This window comes from Monodelphis domestica, chromosome 5, assembly GCF_027887165.1.
Source record: "Monodelphis domestica isolate mMonDom1 chromosome 5, mMonDom1.pri, whole genome shotgun sequence".
In the NCBI taxonomy this organism is placed as follows: domain Eukaryota; kingdom Metazoa; phylum Chordata; class Mammalia; order Didelphimorphia; family Didelphidae; genus Monodelphis; species Monodelphis domestica.
In genome coordinates, this window is record NC_077231.1 from 87484411 (window position 1) to 87511456 (window position 27046).

The 27046-nt window shown below is 39.2% G+C and overlaps 1 protein-coding gene across 3 annotated transcripts in view; it reads left to right on the forward strand.

Annotated features, from left to right (window-relative positions):
- Positions 1 to 6733: 6733 nt before the first annotated feature.
- Positions 6734 to 27046, forward strand: part of LOC103100157 (mucin-16-like) — a 56244-nt gene continuing 35931 nt past the window's right edge. For all 3 annotated transcript variants that reach the window (XM_056798738.1, XM_056798740.1, XM_056798739.1), the window contains exons 1-3: positions 6734 to 6841; positions 8375 to 8491; positions 20436 to 20474. In XM_056798738.1, coding sequence (XP_056654716.1) covers positions 6796 to 6841; positions 8375 to 8491; positions 20436 to 20474 — 202 coding nt within the window. In that variant the 5' untranslated portion in view covers positions 6734 to 6795. The remainder of the gene's footprint in view (positions 6842 to 8374; positions 8492 to 20435; positions 20475 to 27046) is intronic.

The window sequence follows — 27046 nt, forward strand, 5'->3', positions numbered from 1 at the left end:
ACTGTCTTTCTCCTTAGAGCACTTGCCATTGGATCCCAGGAGCCTTCTTCTGTTCTCCTGAAAGGACAAGTCTGACCCCATTACAGCTTCATAGAATTGCTGCTTATCCGCAGTCCAGAAACAAATTTCCATACCTTCAAACAAGCTTTTCTGACCATTTGCCCTCTCTAAGGATTCCCTGAAGCCTATGAGTCTACATAGCAATTATTCTTGTATATTTTGGCAATGATCAATTTATCACAATTTAGTCACAAAACCTGAACAGGAATGTTGAACTCATGAGCTCTACAGTAAACACAAGTCAGGGCCAGATCCAATCCTGACCTTAGGCCATCTGAAGAAATTAAGACAAGATCAGTCAGGAATTTCTCTAAGGAAGCTTTATGGACTTTAGATCAAAGTCCCTTCCTTCCAAATTCAAATCCAACACACTATCCCACCTTCTCTGACTAACTCATATCAAACAAACATTGGTGGTATTACTTCAATTTCTAATCAGTACCCCAAACGAATTCTGATTTAAAGGATTACATCATGGAAACACTGTCTGTAGCATAGTGCTCATCCATTATAAACTTCAGTTCATAGTACAAATTGGTAAACTGAGGTAACCACTGAGTATTGAACAAAATCTGTGGCACAGGTTTACAATGAGCTTTTGTTTACATCCAAACAATACTTAAAATACATATTTTAGCAGCAACTCCCATAAGAATTGTAAAATTCTGAGCAAGTATTTTCATATATATGTCATTTTCAACTTCCTATCCACTCTTTGGCTACTATGTGCCACAAATATCTTTATACAGATCAAAAATGTAATCAAGATGTCAGCCAATAAATCCCCAAAACTTGTGTGAGGTAACACCAATTACATATCACCCAACTCATTTTATCACTCTGGACATGGAATGTTTGCATTAACATCCCACAGCTTCAAGCAAGCATCTTGGTCAGACAGGGCTGACAACATTCACTTGCTGGAGCACCTGAAAACCTCCAAAATGTACAATTAAAATGTACTCATCTTCAAGTTCTAACACACAGTGATTGTCAACCTTTTGACGTCCCTATTTCAGGCCCTAAGTATCAGTGTGGAACTATTATAAAAACCTCTTTCTCTTTCCTGTGAGCAAGGAAGGGGTTAATAGCTTCTGAGCAATTGATCCTAAGGCTGTTTGGCTTGATTTAGATTTTATTACTTAGCTACCTTGTCCCATCCTTCTTTGCCAGTGAGCTCACTATAATTTAAAAGTTTGAATGCATTGAACCCCTTTTCATAATGATTCACTCTCAATAGATTTCAGTTTGAACCCCACAACTTCCAAATAACTGTGATTATGTCCTTTAGCGATGTTTCAGTGTAACTAGACTGAAGTGCGTAGCATTTTCCTGTACTTCTCTCAAACCTGTCCAAAGTAGAATAGAACCTTCAATTTAGTTTTCTTTTAACTCAAAATATTGCTGCATTCCTAATTAAATTCCATCAATATTATTCCAATTATATCTATTTCATTCCAGAATTCATAGTATCAGTTAGTATCTCTATTCATTACTCTTATTGAAGTGGAGCACTTCATAAAATGAATCCAGACACTCCCAAAATTCAATTATGAACTTATATAGATAGGTTATAAGACATAAAGTTATTTCCTTTCACATACAGGTTCTTATTTGGCAGGCAAGCAAACCTTATCACAGACGTAGTTATGCTTAGAGGTCAGTGAGGAGTGGACAATCCTTAGGTTTGTCCTCAGGGGTTGGTTACTTTCACATGTACTTAATCACTTCTCCTCTAGTTAGCTGCATGTTACCTGGCATTCCAGCCTGACCTCTTTGATATTCCTGAAATTCCTTTTTTTTCCCCCCGACCCTCCTAATTCTTATCCTTTGGCTAATTATAGTCCATTCCCTGGCCTGCCTAACCTGCTTGACCTCCTGGGGGTGGGGGGGAAGGGGAATGGGTTTGTTTCCTGAGAAGAATGTAGGAAGGGATATATCTACTTTTTCTCCTTCAATTTAATTGTCTTCTCTTATTGGGAGACTACTTCATTATTTCTTCTGGCTTCTCTTCTGTACCATTATTGTAAGTAGAGGAAAGGCACTAGACTGTATTTAATCCTCATGACAAGCCCTCTCAATTTCAGGGCTGCTTAAATTTGTCTTGTTAAGGACATACAGTTTGCATATCATAAGCCCTTAACCTTTTTAGGTGGAACAAATACAGTACAAATGCACACATAATTTTTGCTGAATACATGTTCATCTCTAGATCACAAATTCCTTTCTATGCATTTTAAAATAATTCCTATGACCGTAGTCAAATAAAATACTGTTTAGCTCAGTATTAGTATTATGAAATCCTAAGCACAGATTACCCACTTTGAAAACTTCTTGTGTTACATGATTTCTAGTTCTTACAGCACAAGCATTAAAATAAAACTGATCTGAAAGATCCCCAATTTTAAATCCTAGAATAAGTTGTTCTCAACAACATAACAGTTTCTTCTGGATGACTTTTACATCTATAAAGTAGCCATACAATTTCTGTCCTCATAGAATAAAACATTTCTTCTCTGTGTCAGGCAATCACATTTGGACAATCCTCAAAAAATCACCGAAACCATTATGCATTGCAATATCTAACAAAACAACCCTCTAACCATGAGTTTTTTGTGCTCAATAAAAATTCTGGCTAACATTTCACATGTACTGACAAACACCACAATACACTAAATTTGCACCATATCAAAATCATTAGCAATCCTCCCAAGTTGAGAATTGATTTTAAATGCAAATTGCTAACTGTGGAGTAAAAAATCTCCCTTTTCTGCTCAGAATTTCTCTCTTTCGCACCTTTAGGGGACCATCCAAGGGAAGAAAGAGGGAAATATAACTGAACAGGTATTTGCTTTTGTCCTCTGCTAAGGAATTTTGACAGTGGAAAGCTCAAGCATGCAACTCCACCCTTCTTTTCACATAGAGAAGAGACAGTGAAAAAGACAAAGAAAAACAGTAACATACAAAGGTGTGACAAGCATGCTTTGAGAGGAAAAAATAGGCGTTTTTAGGATCCATTCTTAAGAAAAAAATATTTGCAGGGAGAAAAATTCATTAAAACAGTTTCAGCATACTTGGGGAAGCTGTGATGAGCTAAGCCATCTGATTGGCTGATCTGACTTTCTTGTTTCCTCTCTCTCTCTGAACTGATCTTATAAAAAAAACCTGACTCTTTTTGACTGAGATTTCTTAACAAAATGCTCTTGGAGTATCTGGCCAGTTGAGCTGGAAGTGAGCTGTTTCCTGAGTCTGCCTGATTTTCTCAAGGAAGGAACTTTTAAATCCCCTCCTATTCAGATTCTCTCTCCTGCTTAGGAGCTTGCTGCCAGAGCAAGCACAGCCCCTCCCCCATAACCTAGCCCATTGAGATGCAGGTGTGGGAAGTGGAGGAACAGCCACTACATTCCCCACCTTACCTTCATTCCCAATTTATGGGCAAGGGCTTTGAAGTCCAGATAATGGCTCAGAAGCAAGTCCAGGGGGACTGACTGTCCCTGGCCCATGACTGGGATGGAGGAAAGGATCAAGGGTAAAAAAAGAAGAGGAAGAGAACAAGACAGAGAAGCCTTAAGCAGAGTGCCAAAAAGAGGATTTTTCTGTGGCTCAGTAACAAAGAGAACAAGACAGACAAAGAGACAAACAGGCAATGAAGAATTCTCTTTCAACTCCCTCCTTTTACTTGTCCTGTGCCTGCAGTGCACAGTCCCATTCACTTAATTGGTGCCCTAGTGCGTCCACTTCGGGACTTACCTTGCTGGGGACTCAAACCCCAGTCTCAGGGACTTGCACCCTGGACCACCAGAGACTTGAACGCTGGTGCCCCCGACACAATGTCAGGGCAGAGGGACTCAAACCCACTTATGTTCAGGATGAGATTTCAAGACACCGGACAATTCTCCCCATCCATCTCACCGCAATCACTTCCCACAGTTCCCTATGTGGTTCCTCGCAGAAAAACGGGAAATTCATATACTTGGTGGTACACACTCAGAAACAAGAGGATTAGGATTTTTTCCCTGGGGGCTTGGCATAGGACAACCCCTACAATCCGGGGGTACGGGATCTCTTGTCCACTAAGCCTTATGTCCAACCAGAGTCCAAATCTCCCTATACACATTCATACAACCATTCACACTTCCCCAGTCTCACCTCTTGAGAATTGTCACAGGGCCTGGAAAAAGAGCTTCCCTTGTCACGGTGGTCCTCAGGGGGTCACTGGGATGAGCCTCCAAATGTTAGGGTCCAAGTTGCAGACCACCCAAGGAACACACAAAGACAATGCAATTCAATTCAAGGAACACACAAAGACAATGCACACTATCACTAGCATGCTAGGGTACAGCTCAGCAAAGCAGTTCTGTCCTCCCAGAGTTGGGACCCTACATATATACCTCACAATATTACTTAGTCTGGATAATTGTTTAAATCCTAGAGCACTTTATGGCTAGTTATTTCTCTGAAATGTTGCAACAGTCCTGAAACACCCTACGGTCAGCTATCTGCTGAAATGTTTGTAACTGGGAAGCAAAGCTGGGGTATGTGTTTATCAGATGGGTTGGAGGTCCTGTGCACTTTTTCCTTTACTTCAAAATAACCAAAGACACAGAGATTATGCATGAACCTATGGGAGATCTTAGGTCTTTTTATGATGCTTCATATCTGAGGGGACTCCTTGCCTGGCATACAGCAAATAATCAGAAAATATATACTGATGGATAGATTGAACAATTCCCTTTTTTGCGAGCATCAATGAGAAATTGGGTGCTGGCACCCCCATTACAAGCTCAACCTTACAGGAACATACCAAGTTAACAGCCAGCCAGCCCTAGTGCCCACCACTACTGTCAGTGTTTCACGTTAGGAAAAGTCTCTCCTGTCCCCCCTGTACTGGCTAAATCTTCAGGAATGCTTGATTTCTCTTTCTTCCTTTTTGGAAGGTCTCGATTTCATGGATAATTCTTGGGCCCTAGAATCCTTTATTCCTCACAAAATTTAATTCTATCTTCCTCGATTTCTCTATTTAAAACCTTTTCCAATTTCTATTCCTTTGGGATTGTGAATTCGGACACTTCCTTTGGAAGAATTAGGGGAAGCAATATTTTGCCTATTGCTTTTCTTTTTTAAATTTTATTCAATAGTTTAAAAAACTCAATAAAACAAACATATCTATACACAATGAACAAGATTGTACATAAATGAAGTTACAAATCTCTGCTATGTTTAACTTACTTTTCTTCACATATAAATAATAAATTCTGAACACAAGTATCCTTCCTCCTCCCCACCCTATCTGCATCAAAGAAAGTATTATATGGGAGACCAGTATGTTTATACAATTTAAATCTTTAATGTTTTTACCTTTCAGTTTACATGCTGGAGGTAATATTCACAATTTATTCTTCTAGTATTAATTCTGTCATTGTGTATAGTGTTCTCTTGGTTCTACTCATTTCACTATTCATTAGCCTGTGTAGTTCTTTCCCAGTTCCTTAAAAATTTCCCGGTTCATCACTACTTACAGCATAGTACTGTTCAACCACAATCATGTACCACAATTGGTATAGCCAATTCCCAATTAATGGGCATCCCTTCAGTTGCCAATTCTTTGACCCCACAAAGTGAGTTACTTTAAATCTTTTAGAACATATGAGTTCTTTTCCCTTTCCTCTGATCATCTTGGAAAACAGACACAGTTATGGGATTCCTGAGTCTATACAATTTTATGACTATATGCGTAGGTCTGAATAACTCTTCACAATGGATGGATTGGCTGGTTTACAGTTCCACCAACAATGTATTTGTTCTTTTTTTCCACATCCCCTCCAATAATTGCCCTTTGGTCAGTTTAGCCAATCTGATGTGTATGAAAGAATATCTCAGAAGTTGGCATTTCTCTAATCACTAGTGACTTGGAGCACTTTTTTCCTATAACTATATATGGCTTTGATTTCTCCATCTAAAACTTGTCTATTTATAACTTTGGGCCATTTATCAATTTGGGGATGGCTGTTTTTCTTACAAACACCACAAAGATCTCTATATGTTTGACATTTGAGTGTATAAAAATGTCTTCCCAATTTTCTGCTTTCCTTCTAATCTTGACAGAATTTATTTTATTTCTACCAAATCTTTTCAAATTAATGCACTCAAAATTACCCCCATTTCACATTTCACAATGCTCTCTGCTCAGTCTACCAATTCCCACTATGAATTGTGCTACAGGGATACAATGTCCAGAGACACCCCCAAACAATCATTTCTTTTCTTTAAGGACCATCCCATCCCCAGAACTACTGAAGCTTCTTCAAGAGAGTCTATGGACACTAACTTTCTCCCACATCATTCCACATCAGTTGAGTCTAAAGGTATGCTAGACTCTGATCCTTCCTCAGACATCAGCCCAAAAGGGATCTCTTTTCTCTTTCCCCCCATGGGCACCCCTAGTGAAGCCACAACTTCAGGGTGGGAACCTATCACTAGCAGATATCCTGAAACTAGTCCATTCAACTGCTTCCACAAAAAGATCTCTTCTTCAGGGAAAGGCATTAGCTGAACATTTACTATTTTCATCTGACTCAGTCTCTATGAGCAATGTTCCCATTTCAAAGGCATCACATGCAGTTGATTCTGACATCACAATGAAGGCCCCTATAAAAAAATTTACTCAGCTCAGTTGGGCTACCTTGGACTAAGGTCCCCATCAACCCTTACCTTTTTCATTTTCTCCCCTGAACAATGGGTGCAATGTGCACCCATATGCATAGGAAAAAGAAAAAAGCAGGTAAAGTCTTTGGTTCAGTTCATGGTCCTTCATGAACTCTGTTTCTTCTCTGGAAGATCAGGGTCATGTTTGAGTTGGGGAGGTTGATTACTTTCTGCTTTAAGGTTGGAAGAAACTATATATATTTAACATGAAGACATTCCATTCTCTGATAGAGCCTCCCCTGGAGAATTTTGGATTCTAATGGTCACTTTAGTTTCTCCTACTCTTCTTCAATGTCATCTTGTCTTCCTTGAGCCTCGAATGATCCTTCCTTTCCTCACTTTGGTCAAAGCCTTTACATAGGAGTTAAAATTGGGCTGTGGTAAGTGCCTTGGGGCAGTTAAGAAAAGGGATAGATTGATCAAGGATACTCAGATTTTTTGTATGGACTTCTGTAGAACATCCTTATCTGAATGGGCTCTGCCTGGTATACAGTAATTCTCAATAAGTATGTGCTGAATAAGGGATTGACTGAAATCTCTTTTTTAAAAGTATGAGCAACAGCCTAGGTCTCAACACTGCCACTGGCAGACCTAACGTTACAGGAAGATACCATATCTCCAGCCAGTGAGTCCCTGGTGCCCATTACCAGTGCTAGTACTTCAGGTTTGTAAGAGTCAATGTCTGCTGACTCTGCTGGACAAATGTACATGGGACCCAGTTTCTGTTTCCTCTTTCTGAGAGTTCTCCATCTCATGGATATTAAAGTGCTATTCTTGGTTCTTGGTGATTTGCATTTGAATTTCCATTTCTGGGAACATTTTTGTTCTTTCTTCCTCAGTTTCTCTCTTTGGAGCTTTCTCCTAAGTATCTATTTTTCTTGATTGAAAGTAGATGGCCCTTTTTATCCTTTGGAAGATGTAGGAGAAGCGAGAGTTTGCCGGCTGCTTCTCTAGGAGGCTATTTGAGGAGAGTGAACATTTGTCAGTAGATGACATGTACTAGTCTGCCAAGGGGAGTCATTCAAAGGAAGAGGATTTGAGGAAGTGGTCTTTGCAGCCCAGGAGGGAGTAAGAGCACATTGCAGACAGGTCTTGTTCCCACCACCTCCAGTGGATTCACAAGGAAGCATCAACTCCTGCTGGGGATCTTGTTAGTCCATGGGAATCACTCCTGACTCTCTCCTTTCACAATCTGTATTGGTGGACCTGACTTCAGGGGTTTTACGATATTCTGTCATGGTCACTCCAGTTCCCTTTCAGACTGTCTGGAAGGGAGTCATTTGGCACTCAAAATAACTTCTTCCCCTCCTTACTTTTTTTGTCTTATCTTTTCTCCTTCTCCACTCCTACCTTCCTATTGGCTCAAATTGACTGTCATTATTTTGGGCAATTGATTTAAGTGATTCAATGGACTTTGAGAAAGAGGGACCTGTGGGGCCAATACAAGGAAGTAAAGGAGAGAGAGAAAGAAGACACAGGCAGTATATTTTGAATGTTGAATCTTTCTAAACAATTTTTGTACTTTGCCTTCCTCATGATGGTACTCAAGTCAATAAATGTTAATAAGTGTTATTTGATTGACTTTCTGACTGACTTCCTTTTCCCATAGAGTTAAACAGAAGACTAGCTTCTGGAAGAAAAAAATTTGACACATCTTTGCCTGATGGTACCATCGCCCCATCAGATGACTCCTCGGTGTCCACAATGACTGCCAACAATACTTCAGGTCAGTAGAAGCCTCCTTTTTGCCTTCTCTGTTTGACAGAAATTCTTTCCTCCCAGGTCATCCTTCCTCTTTTAAGGGCTTTCCATTTCACCATTATTTGTACTGCTTTTCCTTCATCTCATATTAATTACGTGGTTGATACAGTTGAATGAAGATAGTAGGAGGAAAAATTTGTGGTCTGAAGTCTCTTTATTTTTCAAAATGTTAGAATGAAATAGGTAGAAGAAGAAGGTTGTTAAAAGTTTTAATCACAGGGACCAGAGTTCACTGGAAGAAGATTACAAACAGTTTGTTTTTCTCAGAAGCCTTCTTCAGTATATGCTCTGTATAGGCTTTGTAGTAAGACTCTTAATATTTGAATTAAACATCGAAGCTCATCTATCACTAAGGGTTTTTTGATCATCAGAATAGATGATTACTTCTCCAACTCGTGTGTTGGATCTACCTGCTATTCCTTGAGTATCCATTTCTTTTCCATTACATCAATATTGAATATCTTTTCTATATTTTCCCCTAGGATAATAACTTGAGTTTTCAACCAAAATACCACCTGTTTATTGGCATCAGTTTGAGCACAAACAAATTTACTTATGATAGGCAATGTATTCAATTCAGCCTCAAACTCTTATTAGAGCTGCATGACCGTGATCAAATCAGTGGCCCTTAATTGCTGCCTGCCTCAGTTTCCTCATCTATAATATGGTGAATTTAAGATGAAATAATCAAATAATAGTAGCCTTTATAAGCACAGTGGTTGTCATACAGTGTTATTGAAACATTATTATTAGCTCTATATTATTTATATATATATATAATTTTTATATATATTATATTACTATATAATATAATTATAATATATATTTCCTCTGTAATGCCCTTCAGGAGAGAATACATTGCAGAACATCAGAGGGTTAGAAAATATATAAGTCTGGAGGGGAACATCAAGTTTATTTAGTACAAAGACCCCATTTTACAGATGAGGTTTGCCCAAAGTCACAGCAGGAGTAAGTATCCAAGTTAGGAATTGAACCCAGGTATACAGTGCCTTCTATTTCTTGAGCTCCTTCCATTTTACCATGTTGTCTCCTGGGTGAAATCTCTCCCCTGGCTTTTTCCTCTCTGGGTGCCTATTTTGGGCTACTTTGGAGCTTGGATTTCCAAGTTATGTCTCTTAAATCAGTCTTGTCTCCCTCAGATCACTATATAGGAGGGTAGCCTGCCTAAGTGGTCTGTGTGGCTCCACTGCTTGTTGGTGAAAACGGAATAGTCCTATTGGTCCTGGGATATCCAAATCTGAGATATAGTTTTGTAATTGGATTTTCCCTGGAGTCAGAGTAAATATTAATAACAGAATGCATACAATCTTAGGCTGTGAAGTGAGTACCATGCATTTGCTACCTTGCACACTATGAGTTAATCATGACAGATCCCTGGACCCCTCCCTCATTCCTTCCTGCAGACAAAGTAGCTGATGTGGTGTGCACCACACAAATGCTAAACCCAAGAGCAGCAGAAGGTCCTGTAGCAACTGACAAACAGCTTTCTAGCACTCAGCCACCCTCAGTTCTAATCTGGCCTCAGATATCTCCTGACTGTGTAACCCTGTACAAGGCATTTAACCCTCATCGCCTAGTCCTTACCACTCTTTTGTACATATAGTATGTATTGTTTCCAAGGCAGAAGAATGTAAGGGTTTAAAACATGCCCTTAACTATACAGGTTAGTAGATGCTGTGACAAGGAAATCACTTTAAAAGACTGATATATATTAATTTAAGTTCACCAAGGAATTCAGCTATGTAATTCCTAAATGAAAACTCAAGTCAGCAGTCAACCTTTTATGGAGTTTAATTACAAACAGGAGGAAGAAAGGTATTAGAGATAGAGAGAGAGAGGGAGAGAGAAAGGGGAGTGAAGGGAATAGGGCTTAAATACCCCTTCTGTTTAGGCTGGGCCAAAAGGCCCAAGCCCTTAGATAGCTGAGGCAAAGAAAAGAGATCAGTCCATATCACTCACGTGACCAAAATGGAGAAAGAGTCTCAGGGGCCTCCACCTCCAGCTTCCTTCAGAGAAAGCTTCTCCGAGCACAACCTCTCCAACCAACCACCCCTAGTCCTCAGACCCCGCTATCTTTAAGGAAACCATCCAAGTTCCCTCCCCTCAGTTCTCACATTTACCAATCACTGTCCATGTCTTCCCTGTGCCAATGGAGGCTCTACCTTATCCCAGGACAGCCCAGAGGTCTGTGGCTTTGCACATGTCTGTTGAAGGTCATATTCTCAAATAATTAAATCTTGATCCTTTGCTGCAGCCCTTCCTAAATCCTGTTACCCTGAGTAGGGTGGAGATTGGAATAATTAAATTTTGATCTATGCTGCAGCCCTTTCCATTGTTCAGCAAAAGGTTCCTGTCCTAAAGTAATCTTAAGAAGGGAGGAGGAGGAACCTCCCTTGCCAATGGGGTTCACATTCCAATAGAGTTCCCACTATCAGTATGAAATTTTCCAAGTATGAAATTTCCCAATGGTGAAATTTCCAACATTTATAAGTCTAAGAAATTTTAAGGTTTACAAAGCCCCTGATGATTATTGGGGACTAGTCTCCCCATTGATCATTTAACATAATCATTTTGTAGTTCTAAATTCACTTCTAACTAAAGATATACACAATATTCAATTTTCTAAAACAAATTAGAATAGTGAGAGAGGAAATAGAAAAGAAAAGAAAGCAAAACCAATGTTTTGCTAGGCCTATTGTCAGAAAGCCAAATTAGGGGCAGTCCCCTTTGGCATAAATGTGTACAATTACAATAAATGTTCAATCAAAAGTTCAGTCTAATCAAATCATATCCAAAGTTCATTCTTGATCTTCTTGATGAAGTGTAGGTTTTCAGCATCTTTCTGCAACAGTTCATTCTCTGGATATAAAAGTTTCAAGCTTCTTTCTTGAAGATCTTTTCTCAAACAGAATTAAAATCTTTGAATTTTTTATAACAGTAAAATCTTAAACAAAATTCTTGGATTTTTATAAAAATACAATCTCAAACAAACAAAAAAAATTCAAAAAAATATTCTTAGATTTTAAATTAAAATACAATCCCCCCTGAAGTAAGTATTAATAAATACATCAAGTTTAGCTCAGAATGCAATTTTCAGTTATGGGCTTGTATGTGTAAATTATCAAAAGAATAGAAAAATAATCAAAAACATAAGAAAAATTCAAAATGGGCCTTGTATAGATCCAGTTTAAAGTAAGTTCTATCCCACAAGTATGTAGGACAGGATGCAGTAATATTTCACTTAGACATTTGTAGCCAAGACTACAGGAAGTTTCCAAAATATAAGAAGAAAAGAATTAGAATTCTATTTTGATGGGGAAATGTCATTCACTCGTCTGATTTTTTTTTCCCTCAGGGATATAGGAAGCCTGCATGATAGTCAAGCTTTGTAATTGTTTGAGTACTTCATGATGATACAATTTATGAGAGTTACACAAAACATTTTCCCCACATATTAATATATATAATTAGATGTAAATTTGGTACTGGCTAAGAAACAGAAAGGAAGATCAGTGGAATAGACTGGGGGAAAGCGACCTCAGCAAGACAGTATACGATAAACCCAAAGATCCCAGCTTTTGGGACAAAAATCCACTATTCGATAAAAACTGCTGGGAAAATTGGAAGACAGTGTGGGAGAGACTAGGAATAGATCAACACCTCACACCCTACACCAAGATAAATTCAAAATGGGTGAGTGACTTAAACATAAAGAAGGAAACCATAAGTAAATTGGGTAAACACAGAATAGTATACATGTCAGACCTTTGGGAGGGGAAAGGCTTTAAAACCAAGCAAGATATAGAAAGAATCACAAAATGTAAAATAAATAATTTTGACTACATCAAACTAAAAAGCTTTTGTACAAACAAAACCAATGTAACTAAAATCAGAAGGTAAACAACAAATTGGGAAAAAATCTTCATAGAAACCTCTGACAAAGGTTTAATTACTCATATTTATAATGAGCTAAATCAATTGTACAAAAAATCAAGCCATTCTCCAATTGATAAATGGGCAAGGGAAATGGATAGGCAGTTCTCAGATAAAGAAATCAAAACTATCAACAAGCACATGAAGAAGTGTTCTACATCTCTAATAATCAGAGAGATGCAAATCAAAACAACTCTGAGGATAAACTATGGGAGTGGAAACACTGAGAAAAAGCAACTGCCTGAATACAGAGGTTGAGGGGACATGACAGAGGATAGACTCTAAATGAACACTCTAATGCAAATACTATCAACAAAGCAATGGGTTCAAATCAAGAAAACATCTAATGCCCAGTGGACTCACGCGTCGGCTCTGGGGGGTGGGGAGGAGGAAAAGAAAATGATCTATGTCTTTAACGAATAATGCTTGGAAATGATCAAATAAAATATATTAAAAAATATTTCTGGCACTATTCAGGTTTAGTCTCTACTCCTTATTTTTATCCCTTTTCCTGGAATCAGAAACAAACATTAATCACAGTCCTATAATATTTTATCAATAAATGGCAGGTTCCCATAGTTTAAAGCTTTGAGGCACATATTGATATTATAGCAAGAGTATATATATATTAACTTGTATTACTGCAGGAAAAAAATAATATTAATATTAATTATGTGTACCTTCAGTACAAATAATGAGAAAAAAATCAAATATTCTGATCAAAAAAGAAAAGAAATAAGAATAATAAGAAAAAAATCAGTAATTCAATATATTCTTGAAAAAACAGCATCCATTTGTCTATGGATTATTATCTCTAATTCATATGATAAGGTAGAGTCACCATTCATATAATAGGATAGAGTCAATCAGTCTCAGCAGAAGATGCTTTCTTCACATGTGAGCCGTGAATCCAAGAGTCCCTTTCTCCAATCTTTATAGATGTTGGAGTAGTTAATAATATTTGGAATGGTCCTTCCCATGAAGGTTGAGTTGCTCCAGTTGGCTTGAAATTCTTGATATAAACTTTATCTCCTGGGTTCAGGTCATGCAGAGAAAAGCCTAATGGTCCAGTTGTTCTGCAACTCCGGATTCATGAAGTTCACGTAGTTTGTTCTGTAACTCCTGTATATAGGAAGCAATAGTAATATCTCTCCCTAATAGCGATGTATAAGCCAGGGAGAAAGGCTTAGCCTGTATAGGTGGATGTCCAAAAAGCATCTCAAATGGTGAAATATGTAAGTCTCCTCTAGGCCTGCTTCTAAGATAAAATAGGGCCAGAGGGAGAATTTCAGGCCATTTTAAATGGGTCTCAGTGTATAATTTGCCAATCATAGTCTTAAGTTCTTTATTCATCCTCTCCACTTGGCCTGAGCTCTGGGGGTGATATGGAACATGGCATTTTAGAGTTATCCCCAAGCAAGAATATATTTGGTTTAAGACAGAATTGGTAAAATGACTCCCTCTATTGGAGTCAATATGTGCTGGCAGGCCAAAATGAGGAATGATTTCTTTTAAAAGTATCTTTGCAACAAAATCTGCTGTGGCTTGAGTTGTAGGAAATGCTTCCGGCCATCTGGTTAGTTGATCTACAATTACTAGACAAAATTTATAATGTCCAGCCTTTGGCATCGTTATGAAATCTATCTGTAGATGTTCAAAAGGTGTGTAAGCCAGAGGACATCCCCCAAAGGCTTTTCCACAATATGCATGTTGGTTATATGCATGGCAGATAGGGCAGGCTGAACATACTTTAGAGGCTATAGTAGTTATACCAGGGGCTATCCATACTCTCTTGACAGAGTCCACGATGCCCTGGGTGCCATAATGACCATTTTTATGAATAGATTGGCAAATTTGGTTATAGAAACTTCTAGGGAGCAGGGGTTTTCCTTCAGATGACACCCATACTCCATTAAACTGTTTTGCTTTAAATTTTTGTTTCTATTTTTCCACTTCCTTTTCATTATAGGAAAGTGATAAATTTAAATTATCAGTGGTTGTTAATGTTAAAATTAATCCAGGTCCTTCTATGGCTGCTAGTTTTGCAGCGGCATCTGCTCGGTCATTTCCTCTAGAGACAGGGTCAGAGCCACCTGTATGGGAAGAGCAATGAACTACAGCTAGGTCTTTAGGCAGTTTGAGAGCAGAAAGAACTTTATTAATAATTACTGCATTAGCTATGGATTTTCCAGCTGAGGTTAAAAATCCTCTTTGGAGCCATAGCATCCCGACTGAGTGACAAATGCCAAAAGCATACCTAGAATCCGTATAAATTGTTGCCTTTTTATCCTTGGCAATTATACAAGCTTGTTTTAGAGCTATGAGTTCTGCTCCTTGAGCATTAAAGTTAGAAGGTAGTGAAGCTGACCATTCAGTGGCAAATTCTGAGACTAAGGCAGCTCCAGTGTAACGTATGCCATCCCTCATAAAAGAGGAACCATTGGTAAATAAAATCAGATCTGCATTGTCTAAGGGAGTATCCAAGAGATTATCTCAAGGCTTTTCTGCCATGGACACTAATGTTTCACAGTTATGTAATGGTTCTCCAGAAGTGGGTAAATCTGGAAGCAAGGTGGCAGGGTTAAGAGTTGAACAGCGTTTCAAGGTAATATTTTCACTATTTAATGAGGTTATTTCATACCTTGTAATTCTCTGATCCGAGAATGCCTGTGTTCTATGTTTTATCAATAATGCTTCTATCTCATGTGGGCACATTATTGTTAATGGACATCCCAATGCTAAATCAACGGATTTTGTTACTAGTAAGGCTGTAGCAGCGACTCCTCTAAGGCATGGTGGTGCTCCTGCTGCTACTTGGTCTAGTTGGGCAGAATAATAAACAATTGGGTCCTGAGAAGGTCCCAAAGTCTGGGTTAACACACCAGAGGCTAGTCCTCTTCGCTCATGCACATATAAAGTATGGCTTGTTGTAATCTTGTTGTTGAACCCAGGACCTTCTGTCTCTAGGCCTGGCTCTCAATCCACTGAGCCACCCAGCTGTCCCTTAAGATTAAAGGGAAGAAAAAGAAAAACTGCTGATTCCAATTTAACTTAAGGAGAAAAGAGAGGAGAGAAAAAGTTTTTTATACTCATGTGTTCTAGTAGCTGTGTCTTTAAGCCAAGTTTTTTGTTAAAAGGGACTAAGTGGTGAGACGGTAGAGTAAAAAGGCAAGGAATTTCAGAAGTTTATTGAGAGAATTCTTTAGACTCCCGTGTGGTCAGCCACAAATGTGACAAGGAAATCACTTTAAAAGACTGATATATATTAAATTAAGGTCACCAAAGAATTCAGCTATGTAATTCCTAAATGAAAACTCAAGTCAGCAGTCAACCTTTTATGGAGTTTAATTACAAACAGGAGGAAGAAAGGTATTAGAGATAGAGAGAGAGAGGGAGAGAGAAAGGGGAGTGAAGGGAATAGGGCTTAAATACCCCTTCTGTTTAGGCTGGGCCAAAAGGCCCAAGCCCTTAGATAGCTGAGGCAAAGAAAAGAGATCAGTCCATATCACTCACGTGACCAAAATGGAGAAACAGTCTCAGGGGCCTCCACCTCCAGCTTCCTTCAGAGCAAGCTTCTCGGAGCACAACCTCTCCAACCAACCACCCCTAGTCCTCAGACCCCGCTATCTTTAAGGAAACCATCCAAGTTCCCTCCCCTTAGTTCTCACATTTACCAATCACTGTCCATGTCTTCCCTGTGCCAATGGTGGCTCTACCTTATCCCAGGACAGCCCAGAGGTCTGTGGCTTTGCACATGTCTGTTGAAGGTCATATTCTCAAATAATTAAATCTTGATCCTTTGCTGCAGCCCTTCCTAAATCCTGTTACCCTGAGTATGGTGGAGATTGGAATAATTAAATTTTGATCTATGCTGCAGCCTTTTCCATTGTTCAGCAAAATGTTTCTGTCCTAAAGTAATTGTAAGAAGGGAGGAGGAGGAACCTCCCTTGCCAATGGGGTTCACATTCCAATAGAGTTCCCACTATCAGTATGAAATTTTCCAAGTATGAAATTTCCCAATGGTGAAATTTCCAACATTTATAAGTCTAAGAAATTTTAAAGTTTACAATGCCTCCTCTTTGCTTCCTCTCCTGGAGAGTGATTCCTTCCTACTCTTTGCAGAAAACCCAGTGAAATCACCTCCAGAGACTGCAGTGAAGATACCTTTGTGAAGGGCACTTGGCTTCAAGCCTTTGTGGCAATAATGCTCTTTTGATCTCTCTTCCTAGGCATATTATATAGGGCTTCCTCTTTCCCCTGGGAGAAATATTTTCGGTTTGACCAACCAATGTAGGCCAGGATAAGAGCCCTTAATTAAGCCTGACCATCTATTGCATTCCCTGTTCTCATCTGTGCCTTCTTTAGACTTCATTTGGGATGAAACAAGGATATTGGTAAAAATAAAACATGGATCCCTTCAGAAACTTTTCTATGATTGGTAAATTTCTAATCAGAATTGGAGGCAGGTAGCCACCTGCCAAAGATAATGGCCTGTTTTTCTATGGGACCTAGCAAGCCACCATCAGGAGTTTTGGGTAGAGTCTGTCCCAGCCTAGACAAATGGACTTCTAGCCCCTGAGTCTACTGTCCATGTTGCATTAGAGAACTCCTCTATCCCTCCTCTGCCGAGGGTTTACCATTCCTGAGGTTTCATTTTCTGCTTTGTGGCAGTAATTCACTGGTTCATCTTTAGAATCTCAGAGGAACAGGCTTCTTGAGAATTGGTTTGGCCATAGCTTTCAAGTCCCCAAGGATTATTGAATGAAAAGCAGGTTATACTTGAGAAAGAGACTGGACTGAGTCCCACCCATAACTGCAGAATCCCCACTCCAGAGTAGCCAACAAGCATCCCCAGTGCAGCATTTCTAACTTTTTCAGTAAGATTTTACATAGAGGAGAACCCACTACTTTCTGGGGCAGCCTCTCATTTTGGGGCAGTGCTCAGTGGTAGAAAGTGATTTCCTGACACTCAACCTTAATTTCTCTTTGTTCTTTTGCATCTATTGCTTTTGTTCTTCCTCTGGGTAACAAACCAAAATAGTGTTTCCAAGAAAACACTTCCAAAGGAAAACCATTCAAATACTTAGAAAACAACCATCATGTTCCCTTTGAGCCATTACTTCTCTGAGTTAAAGTTCCACAGTTACTTCAACAGATACTTAGTGGATATGGTGTTGAGATGTTTTTTCATTCTGGTTACCCTCATAGGATCAGTTATCTAGAACTTGAAAGGGCCTTGGATTTATCTTGTGCTAATGTCTTATTTCAATGTAAAGGAAACTGAGTCTGAGGATGGACCTTGGTAAACCACTCCAGAGAAGCAGGATGCCCAGACAGTAACAGAGTCAGGCTTATCTCAACATCTGCTGGTGGAGAAACAAGCTCATTTCTGTCTACAGAAGGACCAAGTGATGGTAGAAACAGTGTTCAGCCTTTTTTTCAGAGAACACAGATGCTCCTGGAATCACTCAGAATGCATGTATTCCACAGCCCCACAGTCAGACAGGGGCTCCACTTCTTTGCCTAGCCTAAACAAAGGAACCAAGTAGTCCAGGACTGTCCCTTCACCCTTTGTTAGGAGTATGATGAACACTGCCATGATTGGAGCTCAGATTAGCCCAATTGTACCTTTTTCAAAGGAACCCACTGAGTCCCCACTTCCTAAGAGGGGGGACTCCCTCTGTTGCACCAGTGACTGAATTCAGAACCAGGACAATGGACAGCTCAGTGGTGTTTCCTCCTTCTCCCCCAGTTCCCCAGAATGGGAGGCCATAGAGTTGGTAGTTTAACTGTTTCATAGCTCAGTACACTCACATCTGGACAGTCTCCCTCAGAGGAGCTTGACTGGCTGTCTTCATGGCAAGTCCTGTGAAAGGGTCCAACCCAGAGCCAGATATTTATACTGCTTTCATCCAAATCTCAATTACTACAAGAACTAGGATCATAGAGTGTGTCTCAAACTTGACATCAACCAGTGAAATACCAGCTATGTCCACCAGAAGCAGCTCCCCAGCTTTTTCTGAAGGAAGAATGGGCACTCTATGGCCCTAAGGCTCAGAAGTCACAAGTCTCTCACAACTTCAGCCCGACTTGGCACATGACACTCTTTTCCCTCCAACTCCTATTCCAGTTATTCCTGTAGCCTCTTCCAGTTATACCCATGGCAAAAGAACAGGAGATCTGCTGAAACCGCTACTAGTAACAAACAGACAACTCTGTCTCTTAGCAGCAAAGTCAGACATAATCCTTTCTTCTATGAGCACTGTCACTCGAGCTCCAAGCACTGAGTCAGAAAGCAGCACAAGTCACCCCTTGACCAATTCTTTTTCTGAAGACCCCAAGGTGTCCTTAACCACTGTTTCTGCAGAAAAATCCCGATTAGTCACCTCTATTAAATAGCATCCCTTGACAATCACAGCCCATGGCGGCCAACATACAGAATCAGAGAAAATCTCTCTAATCCCCTTACCCACAGGGATCACAGCCAGAACTTTTACTGTCAAGGTGACAAACAGTACCTATCCTCAGCAATTTCATTGCTCAGCTCAACACCTGAAGTGAATTCAGTTCTGCCTCCTAGTACAATTCCACGGGATATCCCAAAGAGTTTAAGGTCATGACTCTGGAGAGACAGGTGGACTACTGTAAAGATTAAAATTTTGGGGAGACTGAAGCAAGATAGAAATTAGTTTATCTCTGCAAGGAATATTATATTTTTATGAGGTTTATTGAAGAATAAAATATAAAGAAAACACAAGTAAGAAAAGCACGTGTCTAGGCCCAGAGAGCCTATACACGACCACTCACATCTTGCCTGCTAGGTGGAGAGCCGACCACTCACATCTTGCCTGCTAGGTGGAGAGCCGCATGTGCTCTGAAAAGGAAGTAAAAAAGAAGGCTGAGCCTATTCACAACCAGGTTTAAATACCCCATCTCACTCTCGGCCCAGGTGAGAATTCAGTGAGATTCGAGGGCATTCTGGGGAAGTGGAGCAAGGATTTCTGGGGAATGAAGTCCTGGATTCAAGTCTATTTTTACATTATGCTAAACACAGTGACCACTGCCAATGCTGATTCAGGTTCAAATCCAGCTGCTGGGAACCAGGGTGGAGCTATGTATAACTCAAATTCCATTAGTCACCAAAACTCACAAGGGAGGGACATAGAATCCGTATTATTTTTTCATCCTATACTTTAGTCCAGTGGAACTAATTCAATATCAGCTTCCAATTTGATGCCAGGACTAGGGGACAGCCAATAGTCTATGGGTAACATAGGCACAGAGGCCAGCCATTAACTGTGCAATCTCATATCCTCGTATTTATGCAGCACAAACATATGAGTGTGCTGTGGACATTGTCACCCTCAATGGAAAGTAGTCTTTGAGGCCAAGGGTTGTGTCATTTTCCTCTTTGCATCTATAGATTTAAGCACTGAATATTTGTGGATTTGTTTGACAAGGAGACACTGGGGTCTCAGGAAAACAGGCCAAGGAAACAGAGGTTGGACCTCAGACATGTGTCCCATGAAGTGATCTCTTTTAAAACCTGACACCTAGCTTTCTAAGCTCTTGGACTTGGATTTAATCATCTAGGAGGTCTCTTGCAGCTCTAAAAATAATAACTAACATCTATATAATGCTTACTTTGAACCAGTCCCTATGCCAAGTGCTTGGCAAACATCTCATTCAATCCTCGCAACAACCTTTGAAGGTAGGTGCTCTTATAACCCCTATTTTTAGGATGAAGAACTTGAAGCAGTCAGAGTCAAGTGATTTGCCCAGAGTACCAGAACTAGTAATGTCTGAGGCTAATTTTGAACTCAGGTCTTTCTGACTCTAAGTCCAGTTCTCTGTCCACTGCACTACTTAACTATTGGATCATAGGTAGATTTATTTTCTTCTGTTTCTCTCCTAAACATAGTCTCTCCTCTCATGGCTGTTTTCTCTCCCTACAGGTTATAAACATCAAATGAGCTTCCCTTGCTTCACAAACAGTGAGTATTCTTATCCTGGCACTGAACAGAGGATACAGTTTGTGCATCCTGACCTTGTTCCAATAGCATCTTAGGAAAGAGAAGCTGGGATAGGAGGGCCAAAGAGAGAGAAAGACACAGAAAATCCTGGTTCCTTTCTCATATTTCAATCCCCACATGTCACCCTGTGACCATGTGAAACAGAAATAGTTTCCCTTGTATTTTATAGCCCCTCCCTATGATCATACATGCTTATCTGGTCCATAGTTTTCATTCATGATCTTTCTTCCTCAGTGCCTCAGAGAAAAACCATCACTTTAGCATTCTCTCTGACTTCATCCTCAGTTCCTCTCACTGCAGGTAGCATTCATTTGAATTTTTGATGAATGCTGGTAAATTTTGCAGCATTTTTTATGAAGTTGAAGCTAGCTACTGGTCCTAGACTCATAAGATGACAGACTTACATCTATAAGTGAACTTCCAGGCTATCTCGTTCAATCTACTCATGATAAAATTAAATAAAAAATTTCCAATGGAAAAAAAGCTATCTTTTCTACCTCCCCTTAAACTATAACTGTAAGAAATACTTATAATCTAATAAAACAAATTATTTCATTAGCCATTTCATAAACATATATCCTATTCTGCCCCCTGAATCCAACACCAATCTGTTCAAAAGTATGCTTCATCAATGATTCTCTGGTATTCTGATTAGTCATGGTAGTGATCAGAATACTTAAATCTTTTAAAGTTATTCATTTTTATGATGTTGTTATTGTATACATTGTTCTTCTGGTGCTACTCACAAGTCTCCTCAGGTTTTTCTGAAAATATCTCAAAATTTATTTTTAAGAAAGCCATGATTTTCTGTCTGAAAACTGGTAGTAAGTATCCATTCCAAGGCAGAAAGAATGTTACAAGCTAGGCAACTGGGGTCAAGTGACTTACCCAGAGTCACACAGCCCAGAAGAATTTCAGGCCACACTTGAACCCAGGACCTCATAACTCTAGAGGTGTCTCTCAGTCCATGGAGTTCTTTGTTCCTCTTCCATAATTTCTTATAGCAAAATAATATTTCATCACACTCATGAACATCAGAACTTGTTCAGTCATTCCCCAACTGATGAGAATATCTCCTCAACTTCTATTCTTTAGTATCCATTCATTCCAATCTTTGCCACATTAAAAATGTTTGGAATATATTCCTTAGGATATCTGGTTCTTTTTCTTTGAACTCTTTGGGATATAGATCTAGTAATGATACTTTTTCAGTCAAAGGGCATACGCATAGTTTCCTGGCATATTTCTAGTTTACTTTCTTAAAATTTGACTCCAATGTACAGCACTGCTCTAACAATAGTATATTAGTAGACCATTTTCTCTATTACCCATATTGGTCCTTTTCCTTTTTTCCAGCATTTCTAATCTTATCGGCTTATGTGAAACATCTAAATTATTTTAATTTTCATTCTATAATTATCAGTTATTTGGACAATTTCTTCACATAGATACAGTTTCTTCATTGAGACTCCCTATTCATAATCTTTGACTAGTATTGGAGAATCAATTTGATTTTTTCAAAATTAAGTTTTTCTGTTATATGTAACAACAGTTTCTAAATTTTTTTTAAAATATATTTTATTTGATCATTTCCAAGCATTATTCGTTAAAGACATAGATCATTTTCTTTTCCTCCCCCCCCACCCCCCATAGCCGACGCGTAAGTCCACTGGGCATTAGATGTATTCTTGATTTGAACCCATTGCTTTGTTGATAGTAATTGCATTAGAGTGCTGTCCCCCTTTTCATCTTTAATGCTGTGAATTTGCTTTTCTTCCTTCCTTTTTTTAATTAGATTGACCAGTACTTTGTCTATTTTGTTTGTTTTTTCAAAGTACCAGCTTCTTGTCTTATTTATTAAATCAATAGTTCTATCACTTTCGATTTTATTAATTTCTCCCTTAATTTTTAGGATTTCTAATTTGGTTTTCTGCTGGGGGTTTTTAATTTGATCGCTTTCGAGTTTTTTCAATTGCATTTCCAATTGATTGATCTCTGCTCTCCCTTGTTTGTTAATATAAGCTTTCAGGGATATGAATTTGCCTCTGATTACCGCTTTGGCTGCATCCCAAAAGGTTTGAAAGGATGTTTCGCCATTGTCATTTTCCTTGATGAAATTATTAATTGTTTCTATGATTTCTTCTTTAACTTAACAGTTTTGGAGTATCATATTGTTTAATTTCCAATTGGTTTTAGATTTGGCTTTCCATGTACCATTACTAATCATTATTTTTATTGCCTTGTGATCTGAGAAGGCTGCATTCATTATTTCTGCTTTTTTGCATTTGTGTGCTATGTTTCTGTGACCTAATGTATGGTTAATTTTTGTGAATGTGCCATGTGGTGCTGAGAAGAAGGTGTATTCCTTTTTATCCCTATTTATTTTTCTCCATATGTCTATTAATTCTAATTTTTCTAAGATTCCATTCACTTCTTTTACCTCTTTCTTATTTATTTTTTGATTTGATTTATCTAAATTTGATAATGGTTGGTTTAAGTCTCCCACTAGTATGGTTTTATTGTCTATTTCTTCCTTCAATTCTCCTAGTTTCTCCATTAGAAATTTGGGTGCTATATTACTTGGTGCATACATGTTGATTAATGATATTTCCTCGTTGTCTAGAGTCCCTTTTAACAAAATATAATTAACTTCCCTATCCCTTTTGATCAGGTCTATTTTTGCATTGGCTTTATCAGATATCATGATTACCACTCCTGCCTTCTTTCTATCAGTTGAGGCCCAGAAGGTCTTACTCCATCCTTTAATTCTGACCTTGTGGGGGTCAACCCGCCTCATGTGTGTTTCTTGAAGACAACATATGGTAGGGTTTTGGATTCTAATCCATTCTGCTATTCGTCTACTTTTTATGGGTGAGTTCATCCCATTCACGTTCAAAGTAATGATTGTCATTTGTGGACTCCCTGGCATTTTGATTGCCTTCCCTAATTCTAACCTTTTCTTCTTCGGCTCTACCTTTTAGTCCAGTGATTTACTTTGAATCAGTCCCCTTGTCCCCTCCCTTGATGTTTCCCTTTTTAGTCCCTCCCTTTTTCTTCCCTCCCCCTCCCCCCTCTCTTTAACTCCCTTTTTGTTCTCCCTCTCCCCCTCCCCCCTTGGTTTTCCCTTCTCCTTACCCTTGTTTGGTAAGATAGAATTCAAGATCCCAATGGATCTGGATGTTTTTCCCTCTCAGAGTTGATTTCCCTGAGATTGAGGTTTAAGTAACCCCCCCCTCTCTTCCTCTCCTTCTTATAGGAGTTTTCTTCCCCTCCCCTTCCCATGTGAATCTTTGTGTGAGAATGATTATTCTATTTGGTCTTTCTTTACCCCCTATTTATACATTACATTTCCCCCACATATTAGTATACGTAGATTGATATAAATGTAGTCCTTATAGAAGAGAGTTTGAGTAAAAGAAGAAGATAACATTTTTCCCCTTCCCTTAATATTTACCTTTTCAGGTATTCCTTGCTCTTTGATTTTCAGTATCAAACTTTCCACAGAGCTCTGGTCTTTTCTTTGCAAAAAGTTGGAAGTCTTCTATTTTGTTGAATGCCTATACTTTCCCTTGGAAGTATATAGTCAGTTTTGCTGGGTAGCTGATTCTTGGTTGGAGACCCAGCTCTCTTGCCTTTCTGAAGATCATGTTCCATGCCTTACGATCATTCAGAGTAGAACTTGCAAGGTCTTGTGTGACCCTGATTGGCATTCCTTTATATCTAAATTGTCTTTTTCTGGCTTCCTGTAGGATTTTTTCTTTTGTTTGAGAGCTTTGGAATTTGGCAATTACATTCCTGGGAGTTGTCTTTTGGGGGTTTAGTGTAGAAGGTGTTCTGTGAGCTCTGTCAGTGGCTGTATTGCCCCCTTGTTCTAGAATCTCTGGGCAATTTTCTTTGATTATATCTTGTATCACCATGTCCAGTTTGGTGTTTATTTCTGGCTTTTCTGGGAGTCCAATTATTCTTAAATTATCCCTTCTCCCTCTATTTTCCAGATCTATCACCTTGTCGGTGAGATATTTTATGTTCTCTTCTAATTTCTTGGTGTTTTGGCTTTGCTTTATTAATTCTTGCTCTTTTACACGATCGTTGTCTTCCAGCTGCCTGATTCTGGCCTTTAAAGCCTGGTTTTCCTTTTCAGTTTCATCATACCGGTTTTGTAGATGCATGAATTTCTTTTGCATTATTTCCAACTTTTCCTCCCAGAAGGCTTCCATCTTTTTGGTCATTTCTGATTCAAATTCTTCATAGGTTTGTGGAGAGTTTCCATTTCCTTTGGAAGGTTTTGGAGCATTTTCTTGTATATTATCTTCTATCTGCTCTGTATTTTGTATTTTGGCTCCATAGAATGTGTCCAAAGTTGCCCCTTTCTTCTTATTTTTCTTGGTATTTTGGGGCTTCTGTGCTTCTGTGGAGTTTGCCATCTCTGAATGTGGAGGATTAGCTTTTCTTATCTCTGTCTGGTGTTCAGAAGCTTTAGTCCTGGGCAGATGGTTCTATGAGCTTTCCCTGGGTTAAACTGAATATGCCTCACTGGAACTAGAATGGAAGGGTCAGACCACGTTGCTTTCCGGAAGTTGCCTTCAGAATCGCTGGCCGTGAGGCTGTTTTGTTGGCCTGCGGGGGGATGGGCTGCAGCTTCCCCAAGCTCCGAGGGCAGGGACTTTCACTGAGACTTTGATAGCAGGATCCAGCCCCTGAGGCTGTCTTGCTCCAGGCAGTGACTTTCACTGGGACTCGGATAGAGGGCCCTGAGGGTTGTTGTTCCGAGGACCCTGCTCTCTGAGCCGGGCCGGGCTGCGGCTTCCCGGAGCCTTGGACTCTGTGCTCCTACCCCTGAGGTCCGAGTGATCTCGGGTTCTGGCTTTTGAGGGGAGCCGTACCTTTTGAACCGGGTCCAGGTCCAGGAGGAGGGTTCCCAGGGTCTGGGCTGTTGATCGTTTTGAATTTCGGCGCCTTAGGAGCTTATAGTTTGAGATCGGTCGGGAAGGGTTTTCCAGAGATCTGAGCTTTAGCTTTCTCTAAGCCGCCATCTTAACCGGAAGTCCCCAGTTTCTAAATTTTTTAAGGATCATTGAGACACAAATTCCCCCACCCACTCCCCAATTTTGAAATAGTAAGTAAATAATATGTAGATTTTACATATGTAAATATATAAAAATTTTGCATATTAAACCTTTTATGAAATGAAACTGAAATTTAAAAAAATTATAAGGTGAAAATGCTCCTGTTTTCTTCTGGATTTAGAATTCATCAGTTCTTTTTCCCTGGAAGCAGATGGCATTTTAAAAAATCACGAGTCCTGAGGGAAAGTTTTGGATCATTATATTGCTGAGAAATAACTGTTATTCACAGTTGTTCATTTTACTGCATTACTGTCACTGTCTTCAATGTCCTCCTGGTTCTGTTTATTACCCTATGCTTTAATTCCTGTAAATCTTTCCAGGTTTTTCTGAGTTCCTCCTTTTTTTTTCTAATATCACAATAGTATTCCATAACAATCATATAATATAACTTTGTCATTCCCCAATTGATGGATATCCTTTCATTTGCCAATTATATACCCCTCATATCCCCCTCATATCCCCCAAAAAGAGCTGCTTAAAATATTTTTTGCACATATAACTTCTTGCCCCTCCCCCCCTTTTCATCTCTTTGGTAAAGAAACCTAATAATGGTATTACTGGCTCAAAGAGTATGTACTGTTATAGGCCTTTGCCTTTGGGCATAATTCCAAATTGCACTCTAGAATGGATAAATAAGTTCACATATTCCATAAAAGGGCATTAGTGTCTCAACTTTTCCATTTGCCCTCCAAGTTTTGTCATTTTCTTTTCTTCCATCATAGGAAATATTTTTTTCATTGTAAATTATTTATTTAATCAATTTTGAACATTATTCCTTGGTTACAAGAATAATATTCTTTCCCTGCTTTCCGTCCCCCCAACCTTCTAGTAGCTGACATGCAATTCCACTGAGTATTACCTGTGTCCTTGATAAAACCCCATTTCCATGTTGTTGGTGTTTGCATTAGGATGTTCATTTAGAATCTTCATCCCCAATCATATCGCCTCGACCCATGTAATCAAGCAATTGTTTTTCTTCTGTGATTCTTTTCCCACAGTTTTTTACTCTGAATGTGGATAGTGTTCTTTCTCATAGATCCCTCCGATTTGTTGAGGATCACTGCATTGCCACTAATGGAGAAGTCCATTACATTCGATTATACCACAGTGTATCGGTCTCTGTGTACAATGTTCTCCTGGTTCTGCTCTTTTCACTCTGCATCAATTCCTGGAGGTCATTCCAGTCCCCATGGAATTCCTCCACTTCATTATTCCTTTGAGCACAATAGTATTCCATCACCAAGAGATACCACAATTCCTTCAGTCATTCCTCCAAATGAATGGCATTCCTTCCTTTTCCAATTTTTTTGCCACAATAAAGAGCCCCAGCTCTGAATATTCTTGTACAAGTATTTTTCCTTTTTATCTCTTTGGTGTACACACCCCAGCAGTGATCAAAGGGCAGAG